This window comes from Martes martes (genome assembly GCF_963455335.1).
Source record: "Martes martes genome assembly, chromosome: 4".
NCBI classification, from domain to species: Eukaryota; Metazoa; Chordata; class Mammalia; order Carnivora; family Mustelidae; genus Martes; species Martes martes.
The window spans coordinates 156,029,347-156,055,375 of record NC_137891.1 but is presented as its reverse complement, the minus strand read 5'-3'; the positions used below and the strand labels follow the sequence as shown (position 1 = coordinate 156,055,375).

At 41.9% G+C, this 26,029-nt stretch overlaps 1 protein-coding gene across 3 annotated transcripts in view; it reads left to right on the top strand.

Annotated features, from left to right (window-relative positions):
- The window catches only part of NASP (nuclear autoantigenic sperm protein), a 42,001-nt gene that overhangs the window by 5,384 nt on the left and 10,588 nt on the right, over positions 1–26,029 (top strand). Inside the window, exons 2-6 of one of the 3 annotated variants that reach the window (XM_080801056.1) lie at positions 15,822–15,872; positions 18,616–18,726; positions 22,750–22,830; positions 23,993–24,102; positions 24,802–25,815. In XM_080801056.1, coding sequence (XP_080657182.1) covers positions 15,822–15,872; positions 18,616–18,726; positions 22,750–22,830; positions 23,993–24,102; positions 24,802–25,815 — 1,367 coding nt within the window. Of the gene's footprint in view, positions 1–15,821; positions 15,873–18,615; positions 18,727–22,749; positions 22,831–23,992; positions 24,103–24,128; positions 25,816–26,029 lie in introns of those variants that run through there. The other 2 variants (XM_080801055.1, XM_080801054.1) reach the window with 2 other exon arrangements.

Sequence of the window (26,029 nt, the reverse complement as noted above, 5' to 3'; positions counted from 1 at the left end):
AGAGCAGCAAGCAGAGAAAAAAGGGGAAGTGGGCGCAGAGAGCCTGCTTGGCAGGGCTCGATCCCAGGACCCCGAGATCATGACCTAAGCCGAAGGCAGAGGCTTAACCCACTGAGCCACCCAGGCGCCCCTTCAATAAATAAATCTTTAAAAAAAATAAGTAAGTAAATAAAATTTTAAATGAGGTCCACCCTAAAGACTACACAAAAAATAAACTGTTAGAACTAATGAATGAATTCTGCAGTTTTGTTTGTTTAAGGTTTTATTTTTTATATAATCTCTACATGCAACATGGGGCTGGAACGTAAGACCCTGAGATCAAGAGTTGTATCCTCTACTGACTGAGCCTGCCAGGTTCCTTGCAAAGTTTTAAGTTATTAACTTAAAAATAAGTTGCATTTTGGGGAACATAGCTGGCTCAGTCAGTGGAGCATGTGACTACTGATCTCAGGGTTGAGTTTGAGACCCATGTTGGGTGTGTAGTTACTTAAAAATAAAATCTTAAAATCAGTTGTGTTTTTATACAAGAGTAACAATCTGAAAAGGAAACAGTTACATTTAAAATAGAATCAAAGAGTTATATACTAGGTATAAGCTGGACCAAGGAGTGAAAAACTTGTACAAACTTTTTAAAGACTTACTTGAGAGATAGTTTGAGCCTGGGTGCATGAGAGTAGGGGGAGGGACAGAGGAAGATAATCCTCAAGCAGACTACCACCAAGCATGGAGTCCGACACAGGGCTCCATTTCATAACCCATGAAATCGTGACCTGAGCCAAAACCAAGAGTCAGAGGCCCAAACGACTGAGCCACTTATGCACCCCTTAAACGGACTTTTGTAGTAAAAAACTATAAAACATGGCTGAAAAATTCAAGAAGATACAAATAAATGGAAAGACTTGCCCTGTTTTGGGTTGGAATGCTTAATATTAAGGTGTCCTGGGGTGCTTGAATGGCTCAGTCGTTTGGGTGTCTGACTTGGTTTCTCAGCTCAGGTGATAGTCTTGTCCTGAGATTGAACCCTACATCCAGCTAAGCTCTCAGCAGGGAGTTGACTTGAGAGTGTCCCCCTCTCCTTCCACCCCTCCCCTTGCTCAAGCACACTGTAGATTAAAAAGATCTATCTATATGACAGAGAGTACAAGCAGGCAGAGGGAGAAGGAGAAGTAGGCTACCCATGGAGCAGGGAGTCTGATGCAGGATTCTGATCCCAGGACCCTGGGGTCATGAACTGAGTCACCCAGGTGACTTCCCCCTTTTAAAATATTTTATTTATTTACAGATTTATTGTTTATATAAATAAAAATCTTTTTAAAAAATGTCCATACTACCAAAGAGATTTATAGATTCCACACAATCTATATCAAGATTTCAATGGCATTTTTGCAGATATAGTAGTTTCATCCTACAATTTATAAGGAATCTCAGGGGATCCCAAAAAGCCGTAGCAGTTTTTAAAAGAGAGCAGAGTTGGAGAGCCCACTTCTGATTTCATAACATTACAAAGCTACAGTAATGAAAACTGTGGTAACTGGCATAAAGACAGACAAATAGACCAATGAACAGAATAGAAAGTCCTGAAATAAATCCTCACGTAGGGTCAAATGATCTTTGACAAAGATGCCAAGACCACTTTATGAGGAAAGAATAGTCTCTTCAGCAAATGGTGTTGGGAAAACTGGATATGCTGATGCAGAAGAATGAAGTTGGACCCTTATCTTACACCATATACGAAACTGGGCTGAAAATGGATTAAACACCTAAATGTAAGGCCTGAAACCAAAATTCCTGAGAGAAAGCAAAAGATAAAAGCTTCGTGATATTGGACTTGGTCTTGGATAGGGTACCAAAAGCACAGACAACAAAAGAAAAATAGACAAGACTACATAAAACTTTTAAAAACTTTCGTTTTTAAAGGTATATTTATTGAGAGAGTGTGGTGGTGGGGGGCAGAGAGCGGGAGATGGAGAGAGATTCTGAAGTAGACTGCCCGCTGAGTGGGGAGGCTGTTGGGGGCTCAGTCTGGGACCCCAAGATCATGACCTGAGTCAGCCACTCAACAGACTGAGCCACCCATGTGCTCCAGAAGTTAGGTTTTAAATTATTCAAAAGTATCTAATTGATTGTAGATCCTTGCTTTTTAAATTTGATATTTAAAAACAATATTTTTTAAAGATTTTATTTATTTAACAGAGAGGGCTAGCAAGCACCGGCCTGGGAAGTGGCAGGGAGAGGGAGAAGCAGACTCCCCGCTGAGCAGGAAGCCAGATGTGGGGCTTGATCCCAGAATCTTGGGATCAAGACCTGAGCCAAAGGCAGATGCTCAACCAACTCAGCCACCCAGGCGCCCCTAGTTTGTTTGTTTGTTTTAAGAATAATTATTTAAAAGTACGAGGCAAGTCATTAAATTTATTTATTTTTTTTAAAGATTTCATTTATTTGACAGAGAGACAGCGAGAGAAGGAACACAGACAGGGGGAGTAGGAGGGAGAAGCAGGCTTCCCGCTGAGCCTGGAGCCTGATGTGGGGCTTGATCTGGGACCATGACCTGAGTCAAAGGCAGATGGTTAACAACTGAGCCATCCAGGTGCCCCAAGTCATTAAATTTAAAACAAAAATTACCTGTTTTTCAGTACATTTTGTTGAAGTAAAACACACTACAAAAAGTGCACAAATGGAAAACGTATAGCTAAGTGAGATTTCACAAGGGAAAATTTGAAACAAAATGCTATGGGGGTGCCCGGGTAGCTCAGTGGGTTAAAGGCTTTGCCTTTGGCTCAGGTCACGATCCCAGAGCCCTGGGATCGAGTCCTGCATCTGGCTCTCTGCTCAGCGGGGAGCCTGCTCCCTGGTCCCCCCCTTCTCCCCCCCCCCTGCCTACTTGTGATCTCTGTCAAATAAATAAAATCTTTTTTTTTTTAAATAAATAAAATCTTAAAAAAAAAAAAAAACCCCACTATGGAACCCGGCCCCTCCCCCAATCAAATTCCTCCTTTCAAAGGTAGCTCTTCTGACTTCTAACATAATAGGTTAGTTTTGTCAGTTTTTGAACTTTATATAAATTGAATTATGCACTGTGTAGTGATAGCTAGTTGCTTATACTCAACATTATGAGAATCATACACATTACATACTTTTAGTGATTTCTTTGTGCTATATAGTGCTCCACTGTATGAATATACTGTACTTTTATCCATTCTATCAGGTGAACATTGAGCTTATATTTATTTGTAAGGGTAAATTAAAACTTTGTAGGGAGGATGATAGATGATGATAAATATAATTAGGTGCCTGGAAAACTATTCTGTTTCTGGTTGACACTGTGGGCCTTGGTTTCCTGTTTCTTTTTTTAAATTTTTTTAAGATTTTTATTATTTGACAGAGAAATCACAAGAAGGCAGAGGCAGGCAGAGAGAGAGAGGGAAGCGGGCTCCCTGCTGAGCAGAGAGCCCGATGTGGGACTTGATCCCAAGACCCTGAGATCATGACCTAGGCCGAAGGCAGAGGCCCAACCCACTGAGCTACTGGGGTTTCTGGTTTCCTGTTTCTTGTGGTGGCGGTAGTAGGGGAGATTCTACAAGTTAACGAAGACTTTTTTTTTTTTTTTTAAACAAAGGAGTTTTTTTTTTTTTTTAAGATTTTATTTATTTATTTGACAGACGGAGATCACAAGTAGGCAGAGAGGCAGGCAGAGAGGAGGAAGCAGGCTCCCTGCTGAGCAGAGAGCCCGATTTGGGGCTCGATCCCAGGACTCTGAGATCATGACTTGAGCCGAAGGCAGAGGCTTTAATCCACTGAGCCACCCAGGCGCCCCTCTCTGACTTATTTCACTTAGCATTTAAATGTTCTCCAAGTAATTCCCAGGTTGACTGAAGTTTGAGAACCACTGCTTTAATTCATCTCTTCTTCAGACTACACTAGTACTATCTTAGTTCAGGCCCTTTTTACTTGTCTAGGCCACAAACGGTGGAAATAAATTTATCACTGGTGAGTGCTTTACACTGTTACTTTTTAAAGGTATTTTTTATTATTTACTCACTTACTTAGTTAAAGATTTTATTTACTTACCTGGGAGAGAGAAAGAGAGCGAGCATGAGGGGGGAGGGTAGAGGCAGAAGCAGACTCCCCTCTAAGCAGGGAACCTGATGTGGGACTGGATCCTAGGACTCCAGGATCAAGGCCTGAGCCAAACTGCTTAACCAGTTGAGTCACCCGGGCACCCTTTTAAGGTATCTTTTTTTTTTTTTTTAAGATTTTATTTATTTGACAGACAGAGATCACAAATAGGCAGAGAGGCAGGCAGAGAGAGAGCAGGAAGCAGGCTCCCCGCCGAGCAGAGAGCCCAACGTGGGGCTCAATCCCAGCTCCCTGGGATCACGACCTGAGCCCAAGGCGGAGGCTAACCCACTGAGCCACCCAGGCACCCCTAAGGTATTTTTAAAAAAGGATCCTGCCCCATGTACACAGGCCGGCGTGGCTGTGTCCTGAGGGCCACAGGGAAGTAGCACGCACCTTGGTGTCCTGGTATCATTCCGGTTTTGCCAGCTTCTCTCAATGGGCTGAGTGTGGAATTAAAAGCAAACCTGTATGGGGAAGAAAAAAAAGAAGATTTTATTTATTTGAGACAGAGAAAGACAGAGTGCTCTGGCGTGAGAACTGAAGGAAGAGGAAGAGCTCTGAACACTGGGCCTCGGGGCGCCTGGGTGGCTCAGTGGGTTAAAGCCTCTGCCTTCGGCTCAGGTCATGATCCCAGAGTCCTGGGATCGAGCCCCGCATCAGGCTCTCTGCGCAGCGGGGAGCCTGCTTCCTCCTCTCTCTGCCTGCCTCTCTGCCTACTTGTGATCTCCCTGTCAAATAAATAAAATCTTTAAAAAAAAAAAAAAATGAACACTGGGCCTGATCTCATGATTATGAGAACACGACCTCAGCTGAAACCAAGAGTTGGTCACTTATGCAACTGAGCCATTTAGGTGCCCCTACAGTGTTATTTTTATAATGTTTTTACTGATTTCTTTTCTAATTTTATCTGGAAAAAAGATACCAAACTATTTTATCTAGAAAAAAGATATCAAACTATCTTTTGTACTACAGTTAGAGTACATAAAAAATAAATTTGATCATATTACACCTTCAGTGACTCACTTCGGAATAAAAATTTAAACCTTAGGTGGAGTTAAAACAAAATAATCTGGCTCCTCTACATCCATCCAGCCTTGCTCCTTGTTATGTCTTCTGGTGGAAAGTGGGACAAGGAAAGTTGGATAAAGTCCAGTTCTTGGAATTTACATTACAGCTTAAGGAAGTGTTCTCCAAAATAGGAAGAATTAAGCTTTAATAATGATATGGAGGTTGACACTATGACAGTTGCCTTATTTATGATTTATTTTTAAACATTAGGATTTTTTTTTTTCCCCAAGATTTATTTCTTAGTGTACACGGAGGGGGAGTGGCAGGCAGAGGGAGAGGGAGAAGCGGGTTTTTCTCCTTGAGTAGGGATGCGGGGCCTGATCCCAGGACACTGGGATTGTGACCTGAGTGGAAGGCAGATGCTTAACCAACTTACCCACCCAGGTGCCCTTAAACATGAAGATTTAAAAAAAAATTTCCTTTTTCATTTTTAATATTTTTTTTTTTAAAGATTTTTTTTTTTTTTTAAATTTATTTGACAGAGATCACAAGTAGGCAGAGACGCAGGCAGACAGAGAGAGGAAGGGAAGCAGGTTCCCCGCTGAGCAGAGAGCCTGATGCGGGGCTCGATCCCAGGACCCTGAGATCATGACCTGAGCCAAAGGCAGAGGCTTTAACCTACTGAGCCACCCAGGCGCCCCTCATTTTTAATATTTTTATTATTTTCTTAATTTTAATTTTTTAAATTAACATATAATGTATTATTTGCCCCAGGGGTACAGGTCTGTGAATCATCAGGCTTACACACTTCACAGCACTCACCATAGCACATACCCTCCCCAATGTCCATAACTCAACCACCTTCTCCATACCACCCTCCCACCCCCCCGCCCTACAACCCTCAGTTTGTTTTGTGAGATTAAGAGTCTCTTACGGTTTGTCTCCTCCCGATCCCATCTTATTTCATTTTTTTTCTTCCCTACCCTCCAAGCCAACCACTTTACCTCTCAAATTCCTCATATCAGGGGCGCTTGGGTGGCTCAGTGGATTAAAGCCTCTGCCTTCAGCTCAGGTCATGATCCCAGAGTCCTGGGATCGAGCCCTGCATTGGGCTTTCTGCTCAGCAGGGAGCCTGCGTCCCCCTCTCTCTCTGCCTGCCTCTCTGCCTACTTGTGATCTCTGTCTGTCAAATAAATAAAATCTTTAAAAAAAAAAAAAAGAATGGGATATAATCGACAGTTTCAGGGTGCAATATAATGATCCAATATTTGTATATACTGTTAAATGATAGCAAGAAGTCTAGATATGACTTTTTTTCCAGTTTAAACTAGCTCTTACAAAGTGGACAATGTGTTTAAAAGATTCCTGCTTAGGGGCGCCTGGGTGGCTCAGTGGGTTAAGCCTCTGCTTTCGGCTCGGGTCATGGTCTCGGGGTCCTGGGATCGAGCCCCGCATCGGGCTCTCTGCTCGGTGGGGAGCCTGCTTCCCCCTCTCTCTCTGCCTGCCTCTCTGCCTACTTGTGATCTCTCTCTGTCAAATAAATAAATAAAACCTTAAAAAAAAAAAAAGATTCCTGCTTAGAAATGGTGAATTGAAGAGAATAATGCAAGCATAAACAAATAGCAGGAAAATAGCAGAATTGACACTTCCATTTATAGCTTGTATTCCTAGCTTTGTTAGACACATCAGGTAGTTAAAAACAATGGCTGTCAGTAGTAAACCCACTAGCAGATATCTGAAAATAAACAATTTGTAAAAGATAAAGTTAATTTTTTTTTTTTTAAAGTAAGCTCTATGCCCAGCATGGGGCCTGAACTCACCACCAGGAGATTAGGAGTTGCACACTCTACCAGCTGAGCCAGCCAGATGCCCTAAGATAAAAGTTGATATTTTAACAGTGAGAAGGTAACTGCTTTTCAAAAGAAACATGCAGTGGAGAAAACTTTTTAAAAACCAGTTATTTAGAAATGTTTCCATATATGATTTTCTTTTATTTTAAGATTTTATTTATTTGACAGAGAGAGATCACAAGTAGGCAGAGAGACAGGCAGAAAGAGAGAGGGGGAAGCAGGCTCCCTGCTGAGCAGAGAGCCCGATGTGGGGCTCTATCCCAGGACCCTGAGATCATGACCTGAGCTGAAGGCAGAGGGTTAACCCACTGAGCCACCTAAGCGCCCCTCATATGTGATTTTATTGCTAAAATATTTATGTTAATAACTTTGGGAATGCTTGTTTTGCTTCTAAAATCTTTAAAAACTTGATTCACTTTTCAGTTTGTACTAAAAAGAAATGTGAAGCTGGTCACCAGAATACATGCACAGAAATGTTCACATCAGTTGTCATAATTGCCAAAAACTAGAAATGAGCCAAATGTTCATTAAAGTTGAAAAAACCAGATTAAAAAATAAAAGAATGTTTTTCATTTGCCCTCATTTACCATGGTCAGTGCTTCTTATTGACATAGACCCAAATTTCTACCTGTTATAACTTTCTTTGTGCCTGGATTTCCTTTTTTCTTTCTTTCTTTTTTTTTTTTTAAGAATTTATTTATTTGTCAGAGCACAAGCAGGGAAGAAGGGGGAACAGCAGGCAGAGGGAGAAGCAGGGTCCCTACTGAGCAGGAAGGCTGGGGATCATGACCTGAGCTTAAGTCAGACAACAGACTGAGCCACATAAGCGTCTCTCTCTGCCTAGATTTCCTTTAACATTTTTTTCTCATAATTGTGTATTGGTGGTAAGTCCTCTCTTTTGTATGAAAGAGGAGGTTTTATTTCTTATATTTGAAAGATTAACTTCATTAGCTATAGAATAGGTTGATAATTTCTTTCAGCATTTTAAAAATACTGCTTTACTGTCTTCTGTCTTGCATTGTTTATAACAAGAAGTTGCCTGTTATATTTTTTACTATGATTATATAAGTATCATTTTCTTTTGCCTGATTTTATATCTTTTTTCTTTCTTTTATTTTTTAAAGTAGGATTCATGCCCACCATGGGACTTGAACTCACCACCCTGAGATCAAGTCAGATGCTCTACTGACTGAGCCAGCCAGGCACCTCTGTGGTTGTTCCTCTGTCACTGGTTTTTAGAACCTGACAAATACTTCGGTGTGTTTTTCATGTTTCTTTTGCTTGGGGTTTGTTGATTTTTGGATCTGTGGATTTATACTTCTCATCAAAATTGGCAAGTTTTCTGCCATTGTTCATTTTTAAAAAATTTATTGTTGGGTGCCTGGGTGGCTCAGTCGGTTAAGCATCGGACTCTTGATTTCAGCTCAGGTCATGATCTCAGGTTTGTGAGATCCAGCCTGGCATCAGGCTCTGTGCTCAGCATGGAGTCTGCTTGAGATTCTCTCCTCCCTCTGCCCCTCCTGCTCATGCTCTTTATCTGTCTTTCAAATAAATAAATATTAAAATTTATTGTTTATTGTTTTTATGGTATTTGTTTTGTATTTGCCATCGTTTCTTTATTTTAAAGATTTATATATTTGAGAGAGTGAGTGAAAGAGAGCAAGAGCATGGGCAGGCAGGGAGAGAGAGAGAAGTGGACTCCACACTGAGCAAGGAGCCCAATGGCCTGGCTCCTTCCCAGGACCTTGGGATCATGACCTCAGCTGAAGGCAGACACTTAACAGACTGATGGACTGAGCCACCCAGGTGCTCAATTTTTTTTTTTAAAGACTTTATTTACTTATTTGAGAGAGAAGAGGGAGCATGTGAGCACAAGTGGGGGGGCAGTGAGGGGGGAGAAGCAGACTCCCCACTGAGCAGGGAGCCCAGTGTGGGGCCAGACCCCAGGACCTTGGGACCACAACTCGATCCCAGACACTTAAGCAGCTGAGCCACCCTGGTGCCTCTGCCATCATTTCTTTTTTTTTTTTTTTTTAAAGATTTTATTTATTTGACAGAGATCACAAGTAGGCAGAGAGGCAGGCAGAGAGAGAGGAGGAAGCAGGCTCCCTGCTGAGCAGAGAGCCCGATGTGGGGCTCGATCCCAGGACCCTGAGATCATGACCCGAGCCGAAGGCAGAGGCTTAACCCACTGAGCCACCCAGGCGCCCCTCTGCCATCATTTCTTTAATTAAATATTTTCTCCATTCCTTTTAATACTTTCTTTCCCCCCCTCTATCCCTTCAGGGACCCCAGTCCACATGTATGTTAGTCTCTTTAGTGTTTCATGGTCATGAAGTTCTGTTTTTAAAAAATTATTTTAGAAGTGCCTGGGTAGGTCAAGTCTGTTAGGCGTCTGCCTTCAGCTCAGGTTGTGATCCCAGAGTCCTGGGATTGAGCCCCGCATCGGGCTCCATGCTTGGTGGGGAGCCTGCTTCTCCCTCTCCCTCTGTCTGCCGCTCTGCCTACTTGTGCTCTCTATCTCTGTCAAATAAATAAATAAACTTAAAAAAAAATACTTAGGAGGGAAAGGACAGGGGGAGAGGGAGAACCTCAAGTAGACACTGAGTGTGGAGCCTGCTGTGGAGCTCAGTCTCACGACCCTGAGATCCCGACCTGAGTGGAAGTCAGGAGTCGGTTGCGTTACTAACTGAGCCACCCATGCACCCTGAAATTCAAAAAATTTTAAAGTCTTTCTGTTTTCATTTTGGATAGTTTCCACTGCTGGCTTTATAAATTTCTAGTGATTTTCTTCTTTGAGTCTGATTGATCCTGTCAAGTGTATTTTTGTCTCCAGAAGTGTAATTTGAATCTTTACTTTAAAAAAAAAATACCTTCTATTTTTCTCATACTCCTGCTTTTCTTTACATTCTTGAACATGTGAAGTACATTTAAAATGATTGCCTTAATATCCTTTTCTATCATCTGTGTCCTTCCTGGGTGTGTTTCTATCGATTACCTTTTTTTCCCACTGTGGATTTTAATTCCCGGCTTCCTTGTTTGCCTGATCATATTGTACTTACATAACTTATCAGACATTGTGAGGTTTGTTGCTGAGTGTTTTTTTTTTTTTTTTTAATTCCTTTAAATATATTTTGATGTTGGGATGCAGTTACTTGGAAATAATTCAGTCCTGTTGAGGATTGCTTTTAAGTTTTGTTAGGCGGGCCTGGAACTTAATTTTGTTACTAAATGGTATTTGCCTCATGTGGTACAGGTATTTCTATCCTGGCTTTTGGGAACTTGAGTTATTCTAGACCCTGTGTGATCTCTGAAGATTGTTTCATCTTTTCTAGTAACTCTTACCTAGGCCTCAATAGTTTTATCTTGTAGAAGGTGATCAGCAGGGGCACCTGGGTGGCTCAGTGGGTTAAGCCTCTGTCTTTGGCTCAGGTCATGATCCCAGGGTCCTGGGATCGAGCCCCTCCCTTCGGGTCTCTGCTTGGTGGGGAACCTGCTTCCCCTCTCTCTCTCTCTGCCTGCCTCTCTGCCTACTTGTGATCTCTGTCTGTCAAATAAATAAATAAATAAATAAATAAATCTTTAAAAAAAAAAATTGATCTGATGGGGTGCCTGACTGGCTCCGTTGGTAGAGTGTGTAACTCTTGATCTTAGGGGTTGTGAGTTTGAGCCCCATGTTGGGTGTAGGGATTACTTAAAAAAAAAAAAAAAAAAAAAAGGCAAGGAGTGAGTGATTGGGAGGGGAAGAGAAAAAAAAGGGCACCTGGGTGGCTCAGTTGGTTAAGCAGCTGCCTTTGCCTCAGGTCATGATGGCAGGGTTCTGGGATTGAGCCCTTGCTTCTCCCTCTCCCTCTGCCATTCCCCCTGCTTATGTGCTCTTGTTCTCTCTCTTTCAAATAAATACATAAAATCTTTTTAAAAAATCAAATTAAAAAACTATTGTACACTGGAAATAAAAAATCTGATCCTTCAAACATAGGTAATTTGAGAAGCTTGTGTTAAATCTGACCAAAATAACCCCTTAGTGAAGCTATGTGAACATAACCGGCTATGCCTGAAAGTGTAGATAAGGATCCAAGGCCATCATTCCACGTTTCTGTACAGATTATCTACTTTCTTACCTGCAGCTAGAAGTACTGCCTTTTAAACTATGCTTCGTCCCTGTGGCTCTAGCTATGAAGTCTCTTTCTTATTTTCAGCCCAGTTTTTTCCTTGTTCCCCAGGGCTTTTCATCAGACTTGCTGACCAATATAATATTCAAAAAAGAATTAGGAGTTGGAAGCAAAGATTTTGGATTCTGCTGAAAGTAAATGACAACTTAAAATTTTTTTTTTCTTTAAACCATGTTCTAAGAATGAGACTCTTTTTTTTTTTTTTTAAAGATTTTATTTTATTTATCTGACAGACAGAGATCACAAGTAGGCAGAGAGGCAAGCAGAGAGAGAGGGAAGCAGGCTCCCCGCTGAGCAGAGAGCCCGACACGGGGCTCGATCCCAGGACCCTGGGACCATGACCTGAGCCGAAGGCAGAGGCTTTAACCCACTGAGCCACCCAGGCCCCCAGAGACTCTTAATACAATACAGTTAATCCTCACCTGTCATTTAATCTCTCCTGCCTTTCTCTGTGCTTCTAAACAAACTGTCCCCTCTGCTTTTTTTTTTTTTTTTAAGTTTATTTTTTTTAAGTGATCTCTACACCTAAGGTGGGACTTGAACTCATGAGCCCTGAGATCAAGAGTCCCTTGCTCTACCGACTGAGCCAGCCAGATGCCCCCTGTCCCCTCTACTTTTTTAACTGTTTGGTTGGAGACTGTCTCCAATGTGCGCAGTAGGTACTAAAATTAAAATGTCTATTAGATTTAGATATTGAATTGAATTAGCTATTTTTTTAGAAGATTTTATTTATTTGTCAGAGAGAGAGAGCATAAGCCGGGGGAGGAGCTGGCAGAGCAGGCAGAGGGAGAAGCAGGCTTCCCGCTGAGTGAGGAGCCGGATGTGTGACTCCATCCCAGGACCCTGGGATCATGACCTGAGCTGAAGGCAGCTGCTTAACCGACTGAGCCACCCAGGTGTCCCAGGAATAAGCTGTTTTTTCATTGATCATTTGTTTTCGTCCATATTGCATGTGTTACTCAGCTCTCTTCATAAACTTGTTATAGCTTGATCAACTGAGTCACCCAGGCGCCCCTAAATTTGTTATAGCTAAACAAGAAGAAAGTCCAGCTGTAGAAAACTAATAGACTCCATTCTTTTTTTTTTTTTAGCCAGATCATTTTTTAAAAATTAACATATAATGTATTATTTGTTCCAGGGGTACAGGTCTGTGATTCATCAGTCTTACACAATTTACACCGCTCACCATAGCACATAACTTTCCCAGTGTCCATTACCCAGCCACCCCATCCCTCCCACCCCCTTCCACTCCAGCAGTCCTCAGTTTGTTTCCTGAGATTGAGTCTCTTATGGTTTGTCTCCCTCTCTGGTTTTGTCTTGTTTCATTTTCCCCTCCCTTCCCCTATGGTCCTCTGTCTTGTTTCTCAAATTCCTCATATCAGTGAGATCATATGATAGTTGTCTCTCTCTGATTAAGGATTTTTTTTTTTAAGATTTTATTTATTTGCCAGAGATCACAAATAGGGAGCGAGGCAGGCAGAGAGAGGGGAAAGCAGGCTCCCTCCTGAGCAGAGAGCCCAATGTGGGCCTTGATTCCAGGACCCTGGGACCCAAGCCGAAGGCAGAGGCTTTAACCCACTGAGCCACCCAGAAACCCCGGTTAAGGATTTTTTTTTTTTTTTAAGATTTTATTTATTCATTTGAGATAGAGAGTGAGAGCACAAGTGTGAGGCAGAGGGAGAAGCAGACTCCTTGCCAAACAGAGCCCCACTAGGTCTCTATCCCAGGACCCTGAGATCATGACCTGAGTGGGAGGCAGAGGGAGGCAGAGGGAGAGGAAGAAGCAGACTCCCTGCCGAGCATAGAGCCCCCCAAAATGCCAAGGATTTAAATGAATACTAAGTGCATGGGGTCAGTCTATAAAATTCCCAAATAGTAACTTAAATCAACTATGTCTTAAAACCTGTCTAAAACCTACAGTATAACTGTATTGTAAAGAAGTAGCAAATACAAGTGTATTGTAAATTTTTCTTATTTCCAGTTTTTAAATATTTTTAGAAAAGATTTATTTTAGAGAGGGTGCCACTGGTGGGAGGGACAGAGGCAGGGAGAGAGAATCAGAAGCAGACTCCCTGATGAGCCTGGAGCCTGATTGACCCTGAGATCATGACCCTAGCCAAGATCAAGAGGTGGTTGCTCAACTGACTGAGCCACCCAGGCACCCTATTTTTTTCTTTTTTTAAAGATTTTATTTATTTGACAGAGATTACAAGTAGGCAGAGAGGCAGGCAGAGAGAGAGAGGAGGAAGCAGGCTCCCCACTGAGCAGAGAGCCCGATGTGGGGCTCAATCCTAGGACCCTGGGATCCTGACCTGAGCCAAAGGCAGAGGCTTTAACCCACTGAGCCACCCAGGTGCCCCCAGGCACCCCTATTTACCAATTTTCAAAATAGTGCAGTGGTTTCCTATCATTCTCCAAAGATAATGAGTTCTTTGTTTTTGTTTGTATCATTGAGAACTCATTGATTTAAATATATTTGAAGTTTTCAGTCCATTGTAGCTATTATTTTTGTTGATGCTCAAATTAATACTTTTAAAAAAATTTTATTTATTTACTGGAGAGAGATACAGAGAGAGAGAGAGAGAGAGAACACAAGCAGGGGGAGAGGGAGAAGCAGTCTCCCTGCTGAGCTGGCAGCCCGACATGGGGCTTGATCCCAGGACCTGGAGATTGTGACCCAAGCTGAAGGCAGATGCCCAGCCATCTGAGCCACCCAGGCACCCCTCAAATTGACACTTCTTTTGATTAGTGGGATTTTATTTAGGCTGTCTCTTGAGTGTGCTTTTGTAAGTTTTTGTACATTATTATGAAACATGTTAAATTTATAGAAAAGTTGCAAAAAATGATAGAAATATTCTGCTTTTCCCTGGAATCCCCATATTTGATTTATAATTCTTTTTGAATGACAATAAGTATATATGACTCTTAAGTCATATTAGATAAAGATTCGTTGCTTTCTGACATGAAAGCCAAACTCACCTTTGTACTTCCCCTGCCCAAGCTTAGAAATCTATTATTTTTCAATGGAGTCTTGGTTCCTTTTAGTGAGAAATGGATTTTTGGTACCCCTAGGTACTCAGCGGTAGGGTACTCATTGCTGCTGATTTGGTCATTATTTCTAGGTGTTTTCAGTAAACACAACTATGAAATTTTTTTTTAAGCTTTTTTTTTATTTGAGAGAGAGAGAGAAAGCACAGCCAGGGGAGGGGCAGAGAAGTGGACTCCCCGCTGAGCAGGGAGCCCAATATGGGATTCAGTCCCAGGATTCTGGGATCATGACCTGAGCCAAAGACAGACGCCTAACCGACTGAGCCACCCAGGTGCCCCTGAAATGTTTTAAAGATATTTATTAAAACTTTTCATGGGTCGCCTGGGTGGCTCAGATGGTGAAGCGTCTGCCTTCGGCTCAGGTCATGATCCCAGGGTCCTTAGGATCGAGCCCATCATCAGGCTCCCATCTCAATGGAAAGCCTGCTTCTCCCTCTCCCACTCCCCCTGCTTGTGTTCCCTTTCTCACTGTGTCTCTCTTCTGTCAAATAAATAAATAAAATCTTTTAAAAAAACCCACCTTTTTAAAAAAACAAACACTTTTTTTTAAAGATTTTTAAAGATTTTATTTATTTATTTGACAGACAGAGATCACAAGTAGGCAGAGAGGAGGGCCCGATGTGTGGCTCGATCCCAGGACCCTGAGATCATGATCTGAGCTGAAGGCAGAGGCTTAACCCACTGAGCCACCCAGGTGCCCCCCCAAAAAACTTCAAAACTGAATGTTCTTGGAAGTTTTTCTTTTTTTTTCTTTAAGAACAAACGTTATTTTTATAAGTCAGAGAAGGACAATTATATGATCTCTCTGATATGAGGAATTTGAGAGGCAGGGTGGGAGGTCATGGGGGTAGGGAGGGAAAAAATGAAACAAGATGGGATTAGGAGGGAGACAAACCATTAAGAGACTCTTTTTTTTTTTTTTTTTTTTTTATTTTTTTTTTTTTTAAAGATTTTATTTATTTATTTGACAGAGAGATCACAAGCAGGCAGAGAGGCAGGCAGAGAGAGGAAGGGAAGCAGGCTCCCCGCCGAGCAGAGAGCCAGACACGGGGCTCGATCCCAGGACCCTGGGATCATGACCTGAGCCGAAGGCAGAGGCTTTAACCCACTGAGCCACCCAGGCGCCCCTCATTAAGAGACTCTTAATCTCATGAAATAAACTGAGGGTTGCTGGGGGGTGGGATAGGGTGGCTGGGTATGGACATTGGGGAGGGTATGTGCTATGGTGAGTGCTGTGAAATGTGTAAGCTTGATGATTTCACAGACCTGTACCCCTGGGGCAAATAATACATTATATGTTAATTTAAAAAAATGTTATTTTTAATGAGTAACGGAATGTGAGGTTTTTAAGGAATGCACATGCTGCATTATAACAAATACTTCACTCTTTTCCACCTGATCATAAACTCAAAGCTAGGATGTAACCGTCTTGTTCACTGTACTATGTCTCTTGCCTAGCAAATGGGCATTTAACAGATATTTGAATGAATGAAGATAAAATTTGATTATGTAGGTAAATCACTATTTTTAAGATCTTAGGGGTTTATATTTTTCTTAATTCATTTAATTCCCAGGCTTAAAATAGCCTTCGTTTTAATTTTTTACCCTTAATTTTTCATTACAGGATTGAAGAAGATGCTCCTGCTCCTTCTACCTCTGCAAATAAAGTTGAGAGGTAAGATTATTTAGAGTACAGTTAGATTTATGTCTGGAACATAAACTAAGAACTACAAGAACTAAGAACTATATAATTTAAGGGCAATATTACGTTTATTTAATAAAGATCTTATTTGTTTGTTTGATAAAGCATAAGCAGGGGAGCAGTGGGCAGATGGGAGGGAGAAGCTGAGCAGGGAGCCTGATGCGGGTCTCAATCCCAGGATCCTGGGATCATGACTTGAGCCAAAGCCAGACACTTGACTAACTGAGCCACCCAGGTGCCCCAAAGGGCAGTATTATTTTTAATAGATAACAGTTAAGACTGAATATTTTATAATTTATTTAAAATTATAAATTTAAAGTGTAATTTAAAGTGTGGAATCCTGACAATGATGTCTTCAGGTTTTTCACATTTGATTAAAATACTAGACTTGAAAGTTAGTTCTGCTCCTTACTTATTACATGCCTGGCAAATGCTAACCTGTTCTTTTTTTGAATACTTCTACTGACTTAGATCCTATTTTAGAAGGTTGCCACTTTCAATTTTATGTTATTCTAGTTTAAAAGTTAGGAATTTTATATTGGGCCCACATCTACTTCCACATAACTTCCTTGTCTTGATATGACTGTGGTTCTTAACCAGAGGTAAGCTTAATAGCTTGGTTGTCCAAACTATTTGGATGCTTATTCAAAAGGTAGATTTATGGGTTTCATCCCTAGAGATTTTATTTATTAAGCTTAAGATAGAATTCAGGCTTGTGTAGTTTAAAAAAAAAAAAAAACTTCCTGATAATTCCTAAGTTCACTTAGGTTGACAATCACTGTGTTTTTTTTGTTTGTTTGTTTTTTAAGATTTTATTTATTTATTTGACAGATCACAAGTAGGCAGAGAGGTAGGCAGAGAAAGAGGCGGGCTGGTGGGGGCAGGGGAGGGGGAGCAGGCTCCCTGCTGAGCAGGGAGCCCAATGTGGGGCTCCATCCCAGGACCTGGGACCAGAGCTGAAGGCAGAGGCTTTTTTTTTTTTTTTTTTTCCACTGAGCCACCCAGGTACCCCGACAATCCCTGTTCTAAATTCTGTTTGTCTTCTGCAGAATATCTTCATGTTTTTATTCATTGTTTTTTGTAAACACACACACACACACACACACACACAAAGATGTATTTATTTGAGAGAGGGAGTGTGAACATTCCAGTGGTGGGGAGGGGCAGTGGAAAAGAATCTTCAAGCAGACTCCCCACTGAGCACAGAGCTGCCTTGGGGCTGGAACCCACAACCCATGAGATCATGACCTGAGCTGAAACAAAGAGTAGTTGGATGCTTCACTGACTGAGCCACCCAGGTGCCCCTGTATGTATGTGTGTGTGTGTGTGTGTGTGTGTAAAATATATATATATAAGTTTTAATGCAAAAAAAAGTAAACTTCAACCTTATTATCATGGCACATACAAAAATTAACTTCAAATGGATTACAGACTTTAATATTTATTTATGTTTCTTTGTCAGAGAGAGAGAGAAAGGAGGTAGAGAGCACAAGCAAGGAAGCAGGGGGATCCAGGAGGCAGAGGGTGAAGCAGACCCCCACAGAGCAAGGAGCCCAATACAGGCTTCCATCCCAGGACCCTGGGATTGTGACCTGAGCCAAAGACATACGCTTAACCAACTAAGCCACCCAGGCATTCCTGGATTATAGACTCTCTAAATATAAGATTGAAAACCATAGGGGCGCTTGGGTGGCTCAGTGGATTAAAGCTTCTGCCTTTGGCTCTGGTTATGATCTCAGGGTCCTGGGAGCAAGCCCCACATAAGTATCTCCGCTTGGCAGGGAGCCTGCTTCCTTCTCTTTCTCTCTCTGCCCGCTTCTCTGCCTACTTGTGATCTCTGTCTGTCAAATAAATAAATAAAATCTTAAAAAAAAAAAACAAAAAACCTGGGGCGCCTGGGTGGCTCAGTGGGTCAAGCCTCTGCCTTTGGCTCGGGTCATGATCTCCAGGTCCTGGGATGGAGCCCTGCATCGGGCTCTCCGCTCAGCGGGGAGCCTGCCTCCCCCCCCCCACCCCCCGCCTGCCACTCTGCCTACTTGTAATCTCTCTCTCTGTCAAATAAATAAAAATCTTTAAAAAAAAAATAATAAAATAGGGGCACCTGGGTGGCTTAGTGGGTTAGAGCCTCTGCCTTCGGCTCAGGTCATGATCCCAGGGTCCTGGGCTTGAGCCCTGCATCGGGCTCTCTGCTCAGCAGGGAGCCTGCTCCCCCACCCTTCTCTCTCTGCCTACCTCTCTGCCTACTTGTGATCTCAAGTGGTCCTATGTGTGGATCTGTTTTTCTACTCTGTTCCATTTCATCTATTTGTGTTTATGTCAATTCCACATTGTCTTGATATTGAGATCACTGTCTTTTCCGTCTACCCAAATGTTTCTTGATGTATTTTTCTTAGAAGCAGTACAACTTGCTGTGTGTAATATATGGTTCTTTCATGATTGTTTTTGTTTGTTGCTTAGTTAGCAAATATTTATAGTAGCATACACTATAGTCTTTGTGAGTAGATAAACCTTTAAGGAAATAATCTAGTAAATCTCTTGAATGTTGCTTTATGATTTCTTTTGCTTTTATAGTGATAAATGTGAGTTGGCTAAGCCTTGCTGGAGCGTGTGCTCAAAGGTTTAAAGAAGTTAAAGTACAATGGTTTAAATGTAACAGGTATTCAGAATATGTTGATTTTAAGAAGTATTTGACATTTGAAATAATTTTTTCTTGCAGTCTGGATGTGGATAATGAAGCTAAGAAACTCTTGGGTTTAGGACAGAAACATCTGGTGATGGGGGATATTCCAGCAGCTGTCAATGCATTCCAGGAAGCAGCTAGTCTTTTGTAAGTAGTCTTTTGCTAGGTTGTGCTATATTGTGTTTGTTAAAAGGTTGTCTTCTGAGGGGGCAGAGTTTTAAAAATTTTGATATTTTTCATGTACATGTGTATTCCTGTAACTAACAATAAGACTTGAATATCACTGAGCAATCTCATTCATTTCTTTTCCTGAGTAAGGTAGTTTGTTTTCTAGTTACCACTAATTGGAGTGACCAACTCATCCTACTTCGTTCTGGGACTTTTTTTAGTAGGCCCTACGCCCAACGTGGAGCCCAGCATGGGGCTCAAACTCACAACCAGGAGATCAAGACCTGACCTGAGATCAGTGGTTGTACGTTTGACTCACTGAGCTCCCAGGTGTCCAGGTGCCCCTGTTCTGGAACTTTTCTAATTTTAACACTGGAAGCTCTATGTCTGGGGAAACTCCTGAAAGTCCCAAGCAAGCCAAGATGGTTGGCCACCCTAGCACTAATGCTGACTGTTAGCACATCATTTTTTTTTTTATTTTTAAGATTTTATTTATTTATCAGGGAGAGTGAGCATAGGCGGACAGAGTGGCAGGCAGAGGCAGAGGGAGAAGCAGGCTCCCTGCTGAGCAAGGAGCCCGATGTGGGACTCCCAGGACGCCGGGATCATGTCCTGAGCCGAAGGCAGCCACTTAACCAACTGAGCCACCCAGGTGTCCCAGCACATCATTTTTCATGTCGTTAGCACCTTTGTTCTCTGTTGGAATTGTTTGGAAGTTGTCAGCTACCACTAGGTGGCCGTATATCTGTATTGTGAAGAAACAGGTTAGCTTTAGTGCCTGAAAAGTGATTTATTTTTACCAAAGACTTTAATGTATCTTTGGAGCTGAGAGAGAAAAAGTTTCAGTTAAATCTTTTTTTTTTTTAAAGAAATTTTATTTATTTATTTGACAGAGATCACAAGTAGGCAGAGAGGCAGGCAGAGAGAGAGAGGGAGGCAGGCTCCCTGCTGAGCAAAGAGCCTGATGTGGGGCTGGATCCCCCCACCCTGGGATCATGACCTGAGCGGAAGGCAGAGGCTTTAACCCAGAGCCACCTGGGCTCCCCATTTTTTTTGTTGTTTTTGATTTTGTTTTTTTAAGATTTTACTCAGTTAAATCTTTTAAGCAGTAGCCTTTCAGCCTGTTACCTGGTTTGAGCTAGCTTCCTCTAAGATCCTGTTACCACTAGTAGTTGAAGTTAGTCATATTCCCTAATGAGTTAATTATGTTGTATGCAGTTGAACTGAAGAAATCTTTTTTTTTTTTTTAAGATTTTTATTTATTTATTTGACAGAGATCACAAGTAGGCAGAGAGGCAGGGAGAGGGAGAAGCAGGCTCTCCACTGAGCAGGGAGCCTGATGTGGGACTCGATCCCAGGACCCTGGGATCATGACCTGAGCTGAAGGTAGCTGCTTAACTGAACCACCCAGGCGCCCCTGAAGAAATCCTCTTTGTAAGAAATGCTTATTAATAAAACTAGATTTCAGGTTCACCATGATTAAAAGCCTCTAGCTTCTTCATTCCTTCTTATTCAGTCAGTCAGGGTCCTGTCAGTCCATTCTTCTCCTAGCCTCACTCCCTTTCCCAACATCTAAAATAGAATCTTATTCCCGGATGTCTGCATTAATCTCGTTTCATTCCTGACCTTTGGCTTCTTAGTTTGTCATCATCTGGGCCAGAGGAACTGAGGCTTTGACATCCTATGGTATGTTATGAGTAGGGTGCAAATTTGATCTGATGCTAAGTATTTCGGTATTTTTATAATAAAAATGTGTGATTAGTTTACAGTGTAAACTGCTGAAATTGAAGTTTTAAAAAATAAGCACAAGTAAACATACTTCTTAGCTTATTTTCTTACCAGATAATCTAGAGATCAGTATTTTCACTCTCCTGCCTTTAAGGATATTTAGGGGGAAAATTTGACATGCACTATTCTAATCTAGTAGATTATACTTTTTTTTTTTTTTTAAAGATTTTATTTATTTAACAGACAGAGATCACAAGTAGGCAGAGAAGCTGGCAGAGAGAGCAGGAAGCAGGCTTCCCCACCGAGCAGCGAGCCCAATGCGGTGCTCCATTTCAGGACCCTGGGATCATGACCCGAGCAGAAGGCAGAGGCTTTAACCCACTGAGCCACTCAGGCGCCCCTCTAGTAGATTATACTTAAACGTGATCCTCATAATACTTTGTGACTAGTTTCTCTAGTTATTCTCACTAGGCTGTAAAGACCATTAGGTTACCTGACTTTTTTTTTTTTTAAGATTTATTTATTTGAGAGAGAGAATGAGAGAGAGAAAAGCATGAGAAGTGGGAGGATCAGAGAGAGAAGCAGACTCCCTGCCGAGCAGGGAGCCCGATGCCGGACTCGATCCCGGGACTCCAGTATCATGACCTGAGCCGAAGGCAGTCAGTTGCCCAACCAACTGAGCCATGCAGGCGTCCCTGACTTTGAGTGACTTCTGCTAGTCCTTCCTTCATGAAAACTAGTCTCCTTACTCTATGTAAAGTACCTCCTCCTTATCATTTATCCCACTTGTGATTTGTTTTCCTTTCCCTCTTCTCTGTCTAGGTATTAAGAGCTAAAACTTAAGTATGGTGCTATTTATATTTCTAAGCATTGTTTTAAATACTTTTATAGGCATTATTAATTCAATTTTTAGATCTTTGAACAGTTCTCAACATTTCTGTTTATAGATGAGAAAACTAAGGCACTGAGTCTAAGGTTTCTACAGCTAGTTAAGGTCTAGCGGTGGGATTTGAACCCAGGCATTCTGACTCCAGAGAATAAGCTCCTATCTCTAATAACATGATGTCTTTCCATATATCTTATTCATTCTTTAGGTCCCTGCCAGAAGTCCTTTAACTGTTCATTCTGTCCCATACTGACACTTACCTTTTTTTATTTTTTTCCTTTTTTTAAAAGATATATTTATTTGAGAGAGAGAGAGAGACAGTGAGAGAGGGAGCACAAGCAGGGGAAGTGGGAGAGGGAGAAGCAGGCTTCCCGCCAAGCAGTGAGCCTGTTGCTGGGAGCACAACAGGGGGAGCAGCAGGCAGAGGAGGCAGAGGGAGAGGCAGAGCCCCTGCTGAGCAGGAAGCCCCATGCAGGGTGATCCCAGGATGCTGGGATCATGACCTGAGCCAAAGGCGGCAGAGGCTTAATGACTGAGCCACCCATGTGCCCTGACACTAATCTTATAGCAGGAGAAATACCTATTAATGTAGTTTGGCTCTCAGATTATATACTATAACTGCAGCAAGTTGATGTCACTTGAAACATACATACAGAGAGAAAGACCAGGCAATATATTAATTTTGTACATTGTGTGGGTGCACATACACACTTTTTTTTTTTTTTAAAGTCGGCTTCGTGTCCAGCTTGGAGCCCAATGTGGCGCTATGTTTGCTTGTTCTTCATTTTTTTAAATTTTATTTATTTATTTGACTGAGAGCATTTAAGTGTAGGCAGAGCAGTAGTAGGGAGAGGGGAGGGAGGCTCCTCCTGAGCAGAGAGCTGGGTGTGGGGCTCCATCCCAGAACACTGGGATCATGACCTGAGCCATAGGTAGCCAGCTAGATGCCCCTTGTTCGTTTTTTTTTTTTTTGAGAGAGAGAGGGAGCACAAGTGGGAGGAGGGGCAGAGGGAAAGGACAAGCAGATTTCCTTCTTAGGGCAGAACCTGATATAGGGCTCAGTCCCAGGACCCTGAGATCATGACCTGAGCCGAAGTCAGACGACTGAGCCAACGAGGCACCCTATGCAGTGTGGGGCTTTGAACTCATGGCCCTGAGATGAAGACCTGAGCTGAGATCAAGAGTTGGAACCTTAAGTCACCCAGGCACCCCATACATTGTTTTTTAAAGTCCCTTTGAATTTGACTTGAAAGCAAGAGGAGGGGGGAGTATTGGTTTCCTAAAATGATGTGTCACTGAAGAAATGTCATTTTATAATTTACAGAACTAGAAATAAGTATTGTAGACTAGATGTCAGTTCAGATCTTAGATATTTGTTCTCTTTGTAGAGGTAAGAAGTATGGAGAGACAGCTAATGAGTGTGGAGAAGCCTTCTTTTTCTATGGGAAATCACTTCTGGAGTTGGCAAGGTATGTTTTTCAAGCCACAGGTTTTTTTGTGTGTGTGTGTTTTTTTTTTTTTTGGTTAAGGATTATTTATTTATTTGAGAGCGAGCGAGTGGAGGAGGGTTGGTAAAGGGAGAGGAGGAGAGTCCTTAGGCAGACACTCCCCATTTGAGGTTGGAACCCGTTGTGGGGCTCCATCTCACAACCCTGAGATCATGGCCTGAGCTGAAATCAGTCTGCCGTGTAACCGACTGAGCCACCCGGGTGCCCCTCAAACCACTGTTTTTAAGTGGGATGTTTTGTATCACATTATGGTCTATTTAGAAACTTAAGTTTCTTTGTTTGTCAAGGTTATTTACTAGCTTTGGGATTTCATAGGAGCTGGGTGAGACTGGTTTTACTAAGAAAGGGGTTTAGAAGGCACATGAAATATTGATGTAAGTTTTGGAAGGCACTTGATACAGAGTAAACTTAGGCTTGGGTTTTGACTTTTGGGGGCTTTAGAAGCAGAGATCTTTTCTATTAATGAATAATCATGATTTATTTTTGGACCATAAAGTCCAGTATAGAGAGAGAACATTAAAAGCACTTTAAGCACAAAACAGTCATCCTAAACAAGGACTGAATGAAGGATAATTTGAAAACACTAATATATGAAAATGTCTCATAAATAAAACCAGTAGTCCTAACTGTTAGAAAGTTGTTGCATATTTTCCACTGGAGTTTATTAACCAGAATAAAATATATTAAGGGTATACAAACTAGCAAGTGTTACATGGTTCATTTAATCTCAGTTCTGGTAAGTTTCCTAATTTTGTAGATCATCCTGATTTGTCACAAGTCTTGCCAGAATGTTTTAAAGCCAACTAAAGAAATATGGGTAGATGCGAAGTTTGGGAAATATTTTGGCCCTGTTGTAAAGCAACTATGTATTATTGATCTTGTTCTTTTGACAAGAGTCATTGGTGCTTTTTAGGTGGTGGGATGAAGGGTATGCTTTTTTCTTTCTTGCAGTGCTTTTACTGCCTTCATTTATATTAGTTTTGATCGCTGCCTTTCTTCCATGAATAAAGTTCGTATTCTCTTCACTTGATTGCTTTTCTGTTTCTTTTATAATTTCTGTCTTAGAAAACCTGTTAGGTTCTAACCATCATACCTTTAGTGCTTTCTCCTTTTGTTCTTCTAGAATGGAGAATGGTGTGTTGGGAAATGCCCTGGAAGGTGTGCATGTGGAAGAGGAGGAAGGAGAAAAAACAGAAGATGAATCTCTGGTAGAAAATAATGATAACATAGATGGTATGTGAGTTGCATGTGATGTTCAGGAGATGCGACGTATATTTCTTGTGTACAAGTGATGGGACTAGGGCTCTCCCTGTCCTGGATGGTCTCTCCTAAGTTGCCTGGGGTGATATCTGCATCTGGTGGAGACTACAGTGGAGACAGCCAATTACTGAAACTGACAGCAGGGTTTTGTAAAAGGGAAAGTTAATTTCCCCAATAAATGTGGTTATTTAAATTGATATTTTAAATACATAACAACCTTAAATAATTTTAGATGCAAATTTTTAAAAGTCTTCAGCTCAGTTATTTTAACAGCAGTGCTTTTGGAGTCTTTTTACATTTTTTGTATCTAAGAAAATTAAATGTTAAATTCTAAATGGAGTTTGGCTGTTAGTTTTACATATTAGATGGAGGTTTATAATGTTTAGAGGAGAGCATAAAGCTTGGCATCTCTTAACCTAACTGATAATCAGAATGCTCAAGTAAAACAGTATCTCATTTAAGGAGCTTGGGTTTCTTTTGCTGTAAGTTGCTCTGCTATCTGGGACTTTTCCCTTTGCTTTTTCTCAAGGGGGCAGATAATTTTTAGGCCATCTGCTAAAATTTAAGCCAGGCTGTTTGAGGGTTTAAAGGGAATGTATTTTTAGTTTCCATTTATGCCTTAATCACTAAATTCGAAGACATGTTTATGCTTCATGTTCTTTAACCATGTAGAGGAAGCAAGGGAAGAGTTGAGAGAACAGGTTTATGACGCCATGGGAGAAAAAGAAGAAGCAAAAAAACCAGAAGACCAGTCTCTGGTAAAGCCTGAAATTGATAAAGAGCAGGAGACTGAAATGGAGAAGGGTGGAAGAGAAGACATGGATATAAGTGAGCCTGCAGAGGAACTACAGGAAAAAGTTGAATCCACTCCAGATCAGTTAACTGAAACCACTGAGGCAAAAGAAATAGCAGCACCAGAAGGACTGAATGAAGCCAAGGTCACTTCTGGGAAGCCAGAACAGGAAGTACCAGATGCTGGGGAAGGAAAATCAGTTTGTGGAACTGACATCCAAGAAGAATCCAGAGAAAAAGGAGGTCAGGAGAAGCAGGGAGAAGTAATTGTGAGCATAGAGGAGAAGCCAAAAGAAGCTTCAGGAGAGCAGCCTGTTACGACTCTTGAAAAGCAGGGTACTGCAGTGGAGGCAGAAGCAGAGCGTATAGATTCAGCAGTCAAGCTAGTGGATGTGGGTGGGGAAGAGCCAAAGGAGCGGGTAGCTGCCTCTGAAAATGAGCCAGGAAAGGGTGTGCTTGATCAGCTGGTAGGGCAAGAAGTGCCTCCTGCTGGAGAGTCACCAGAGGTGACAGTAGAGGCTGCAGAGCCCTCAGCTGCAGAAGCTGGGCCCGAAGTCTCTGAGAAGCCTGGGCAGGAGGCCACAGTTCTCCCTAAGGATGGTTCAGTCAATGGACTGTCAGCTGCAGGAGGTGAGACTCCTGTTGAACAACAGACTAATGCAGAAGGACTGACAGAAAGAAAAGATGGCTCAGGACTAGAGGAGAAGGTCAGGGCAGAGTTGGTTCCTAGCCAGGAGGAGACTAAGCTGCCCATAGAAGAGTCTGAGGCAGCTGGAGATGGGGTTGAGACCAAGGTAGCCCCGGGGGCTACTGAGAAGTCCCCTGAAGACAAAGTTAAGATAGCTGCTAATGAAGAAACACAAGACAGAGAAGAACAGATGAAAGAGGGTGAAGGTAACCGGGATATGCAAGAGCTGCAGTGGGTGGAGTACATTTCTGGATTTGACTCACTAATCATGGGTAAAAGTCAGCCTTCCATTCAGGATTTTCCGTCTGCCTTTGGATTAGGAAAGGGCTAAATGAAAATGGGGAAAGTTTAAGAAGATTGTGATAAGTTGAGCAAGTTAAATCAAAAGCAAGTCTTCAGCTGGCTTATAAACTAACGCTT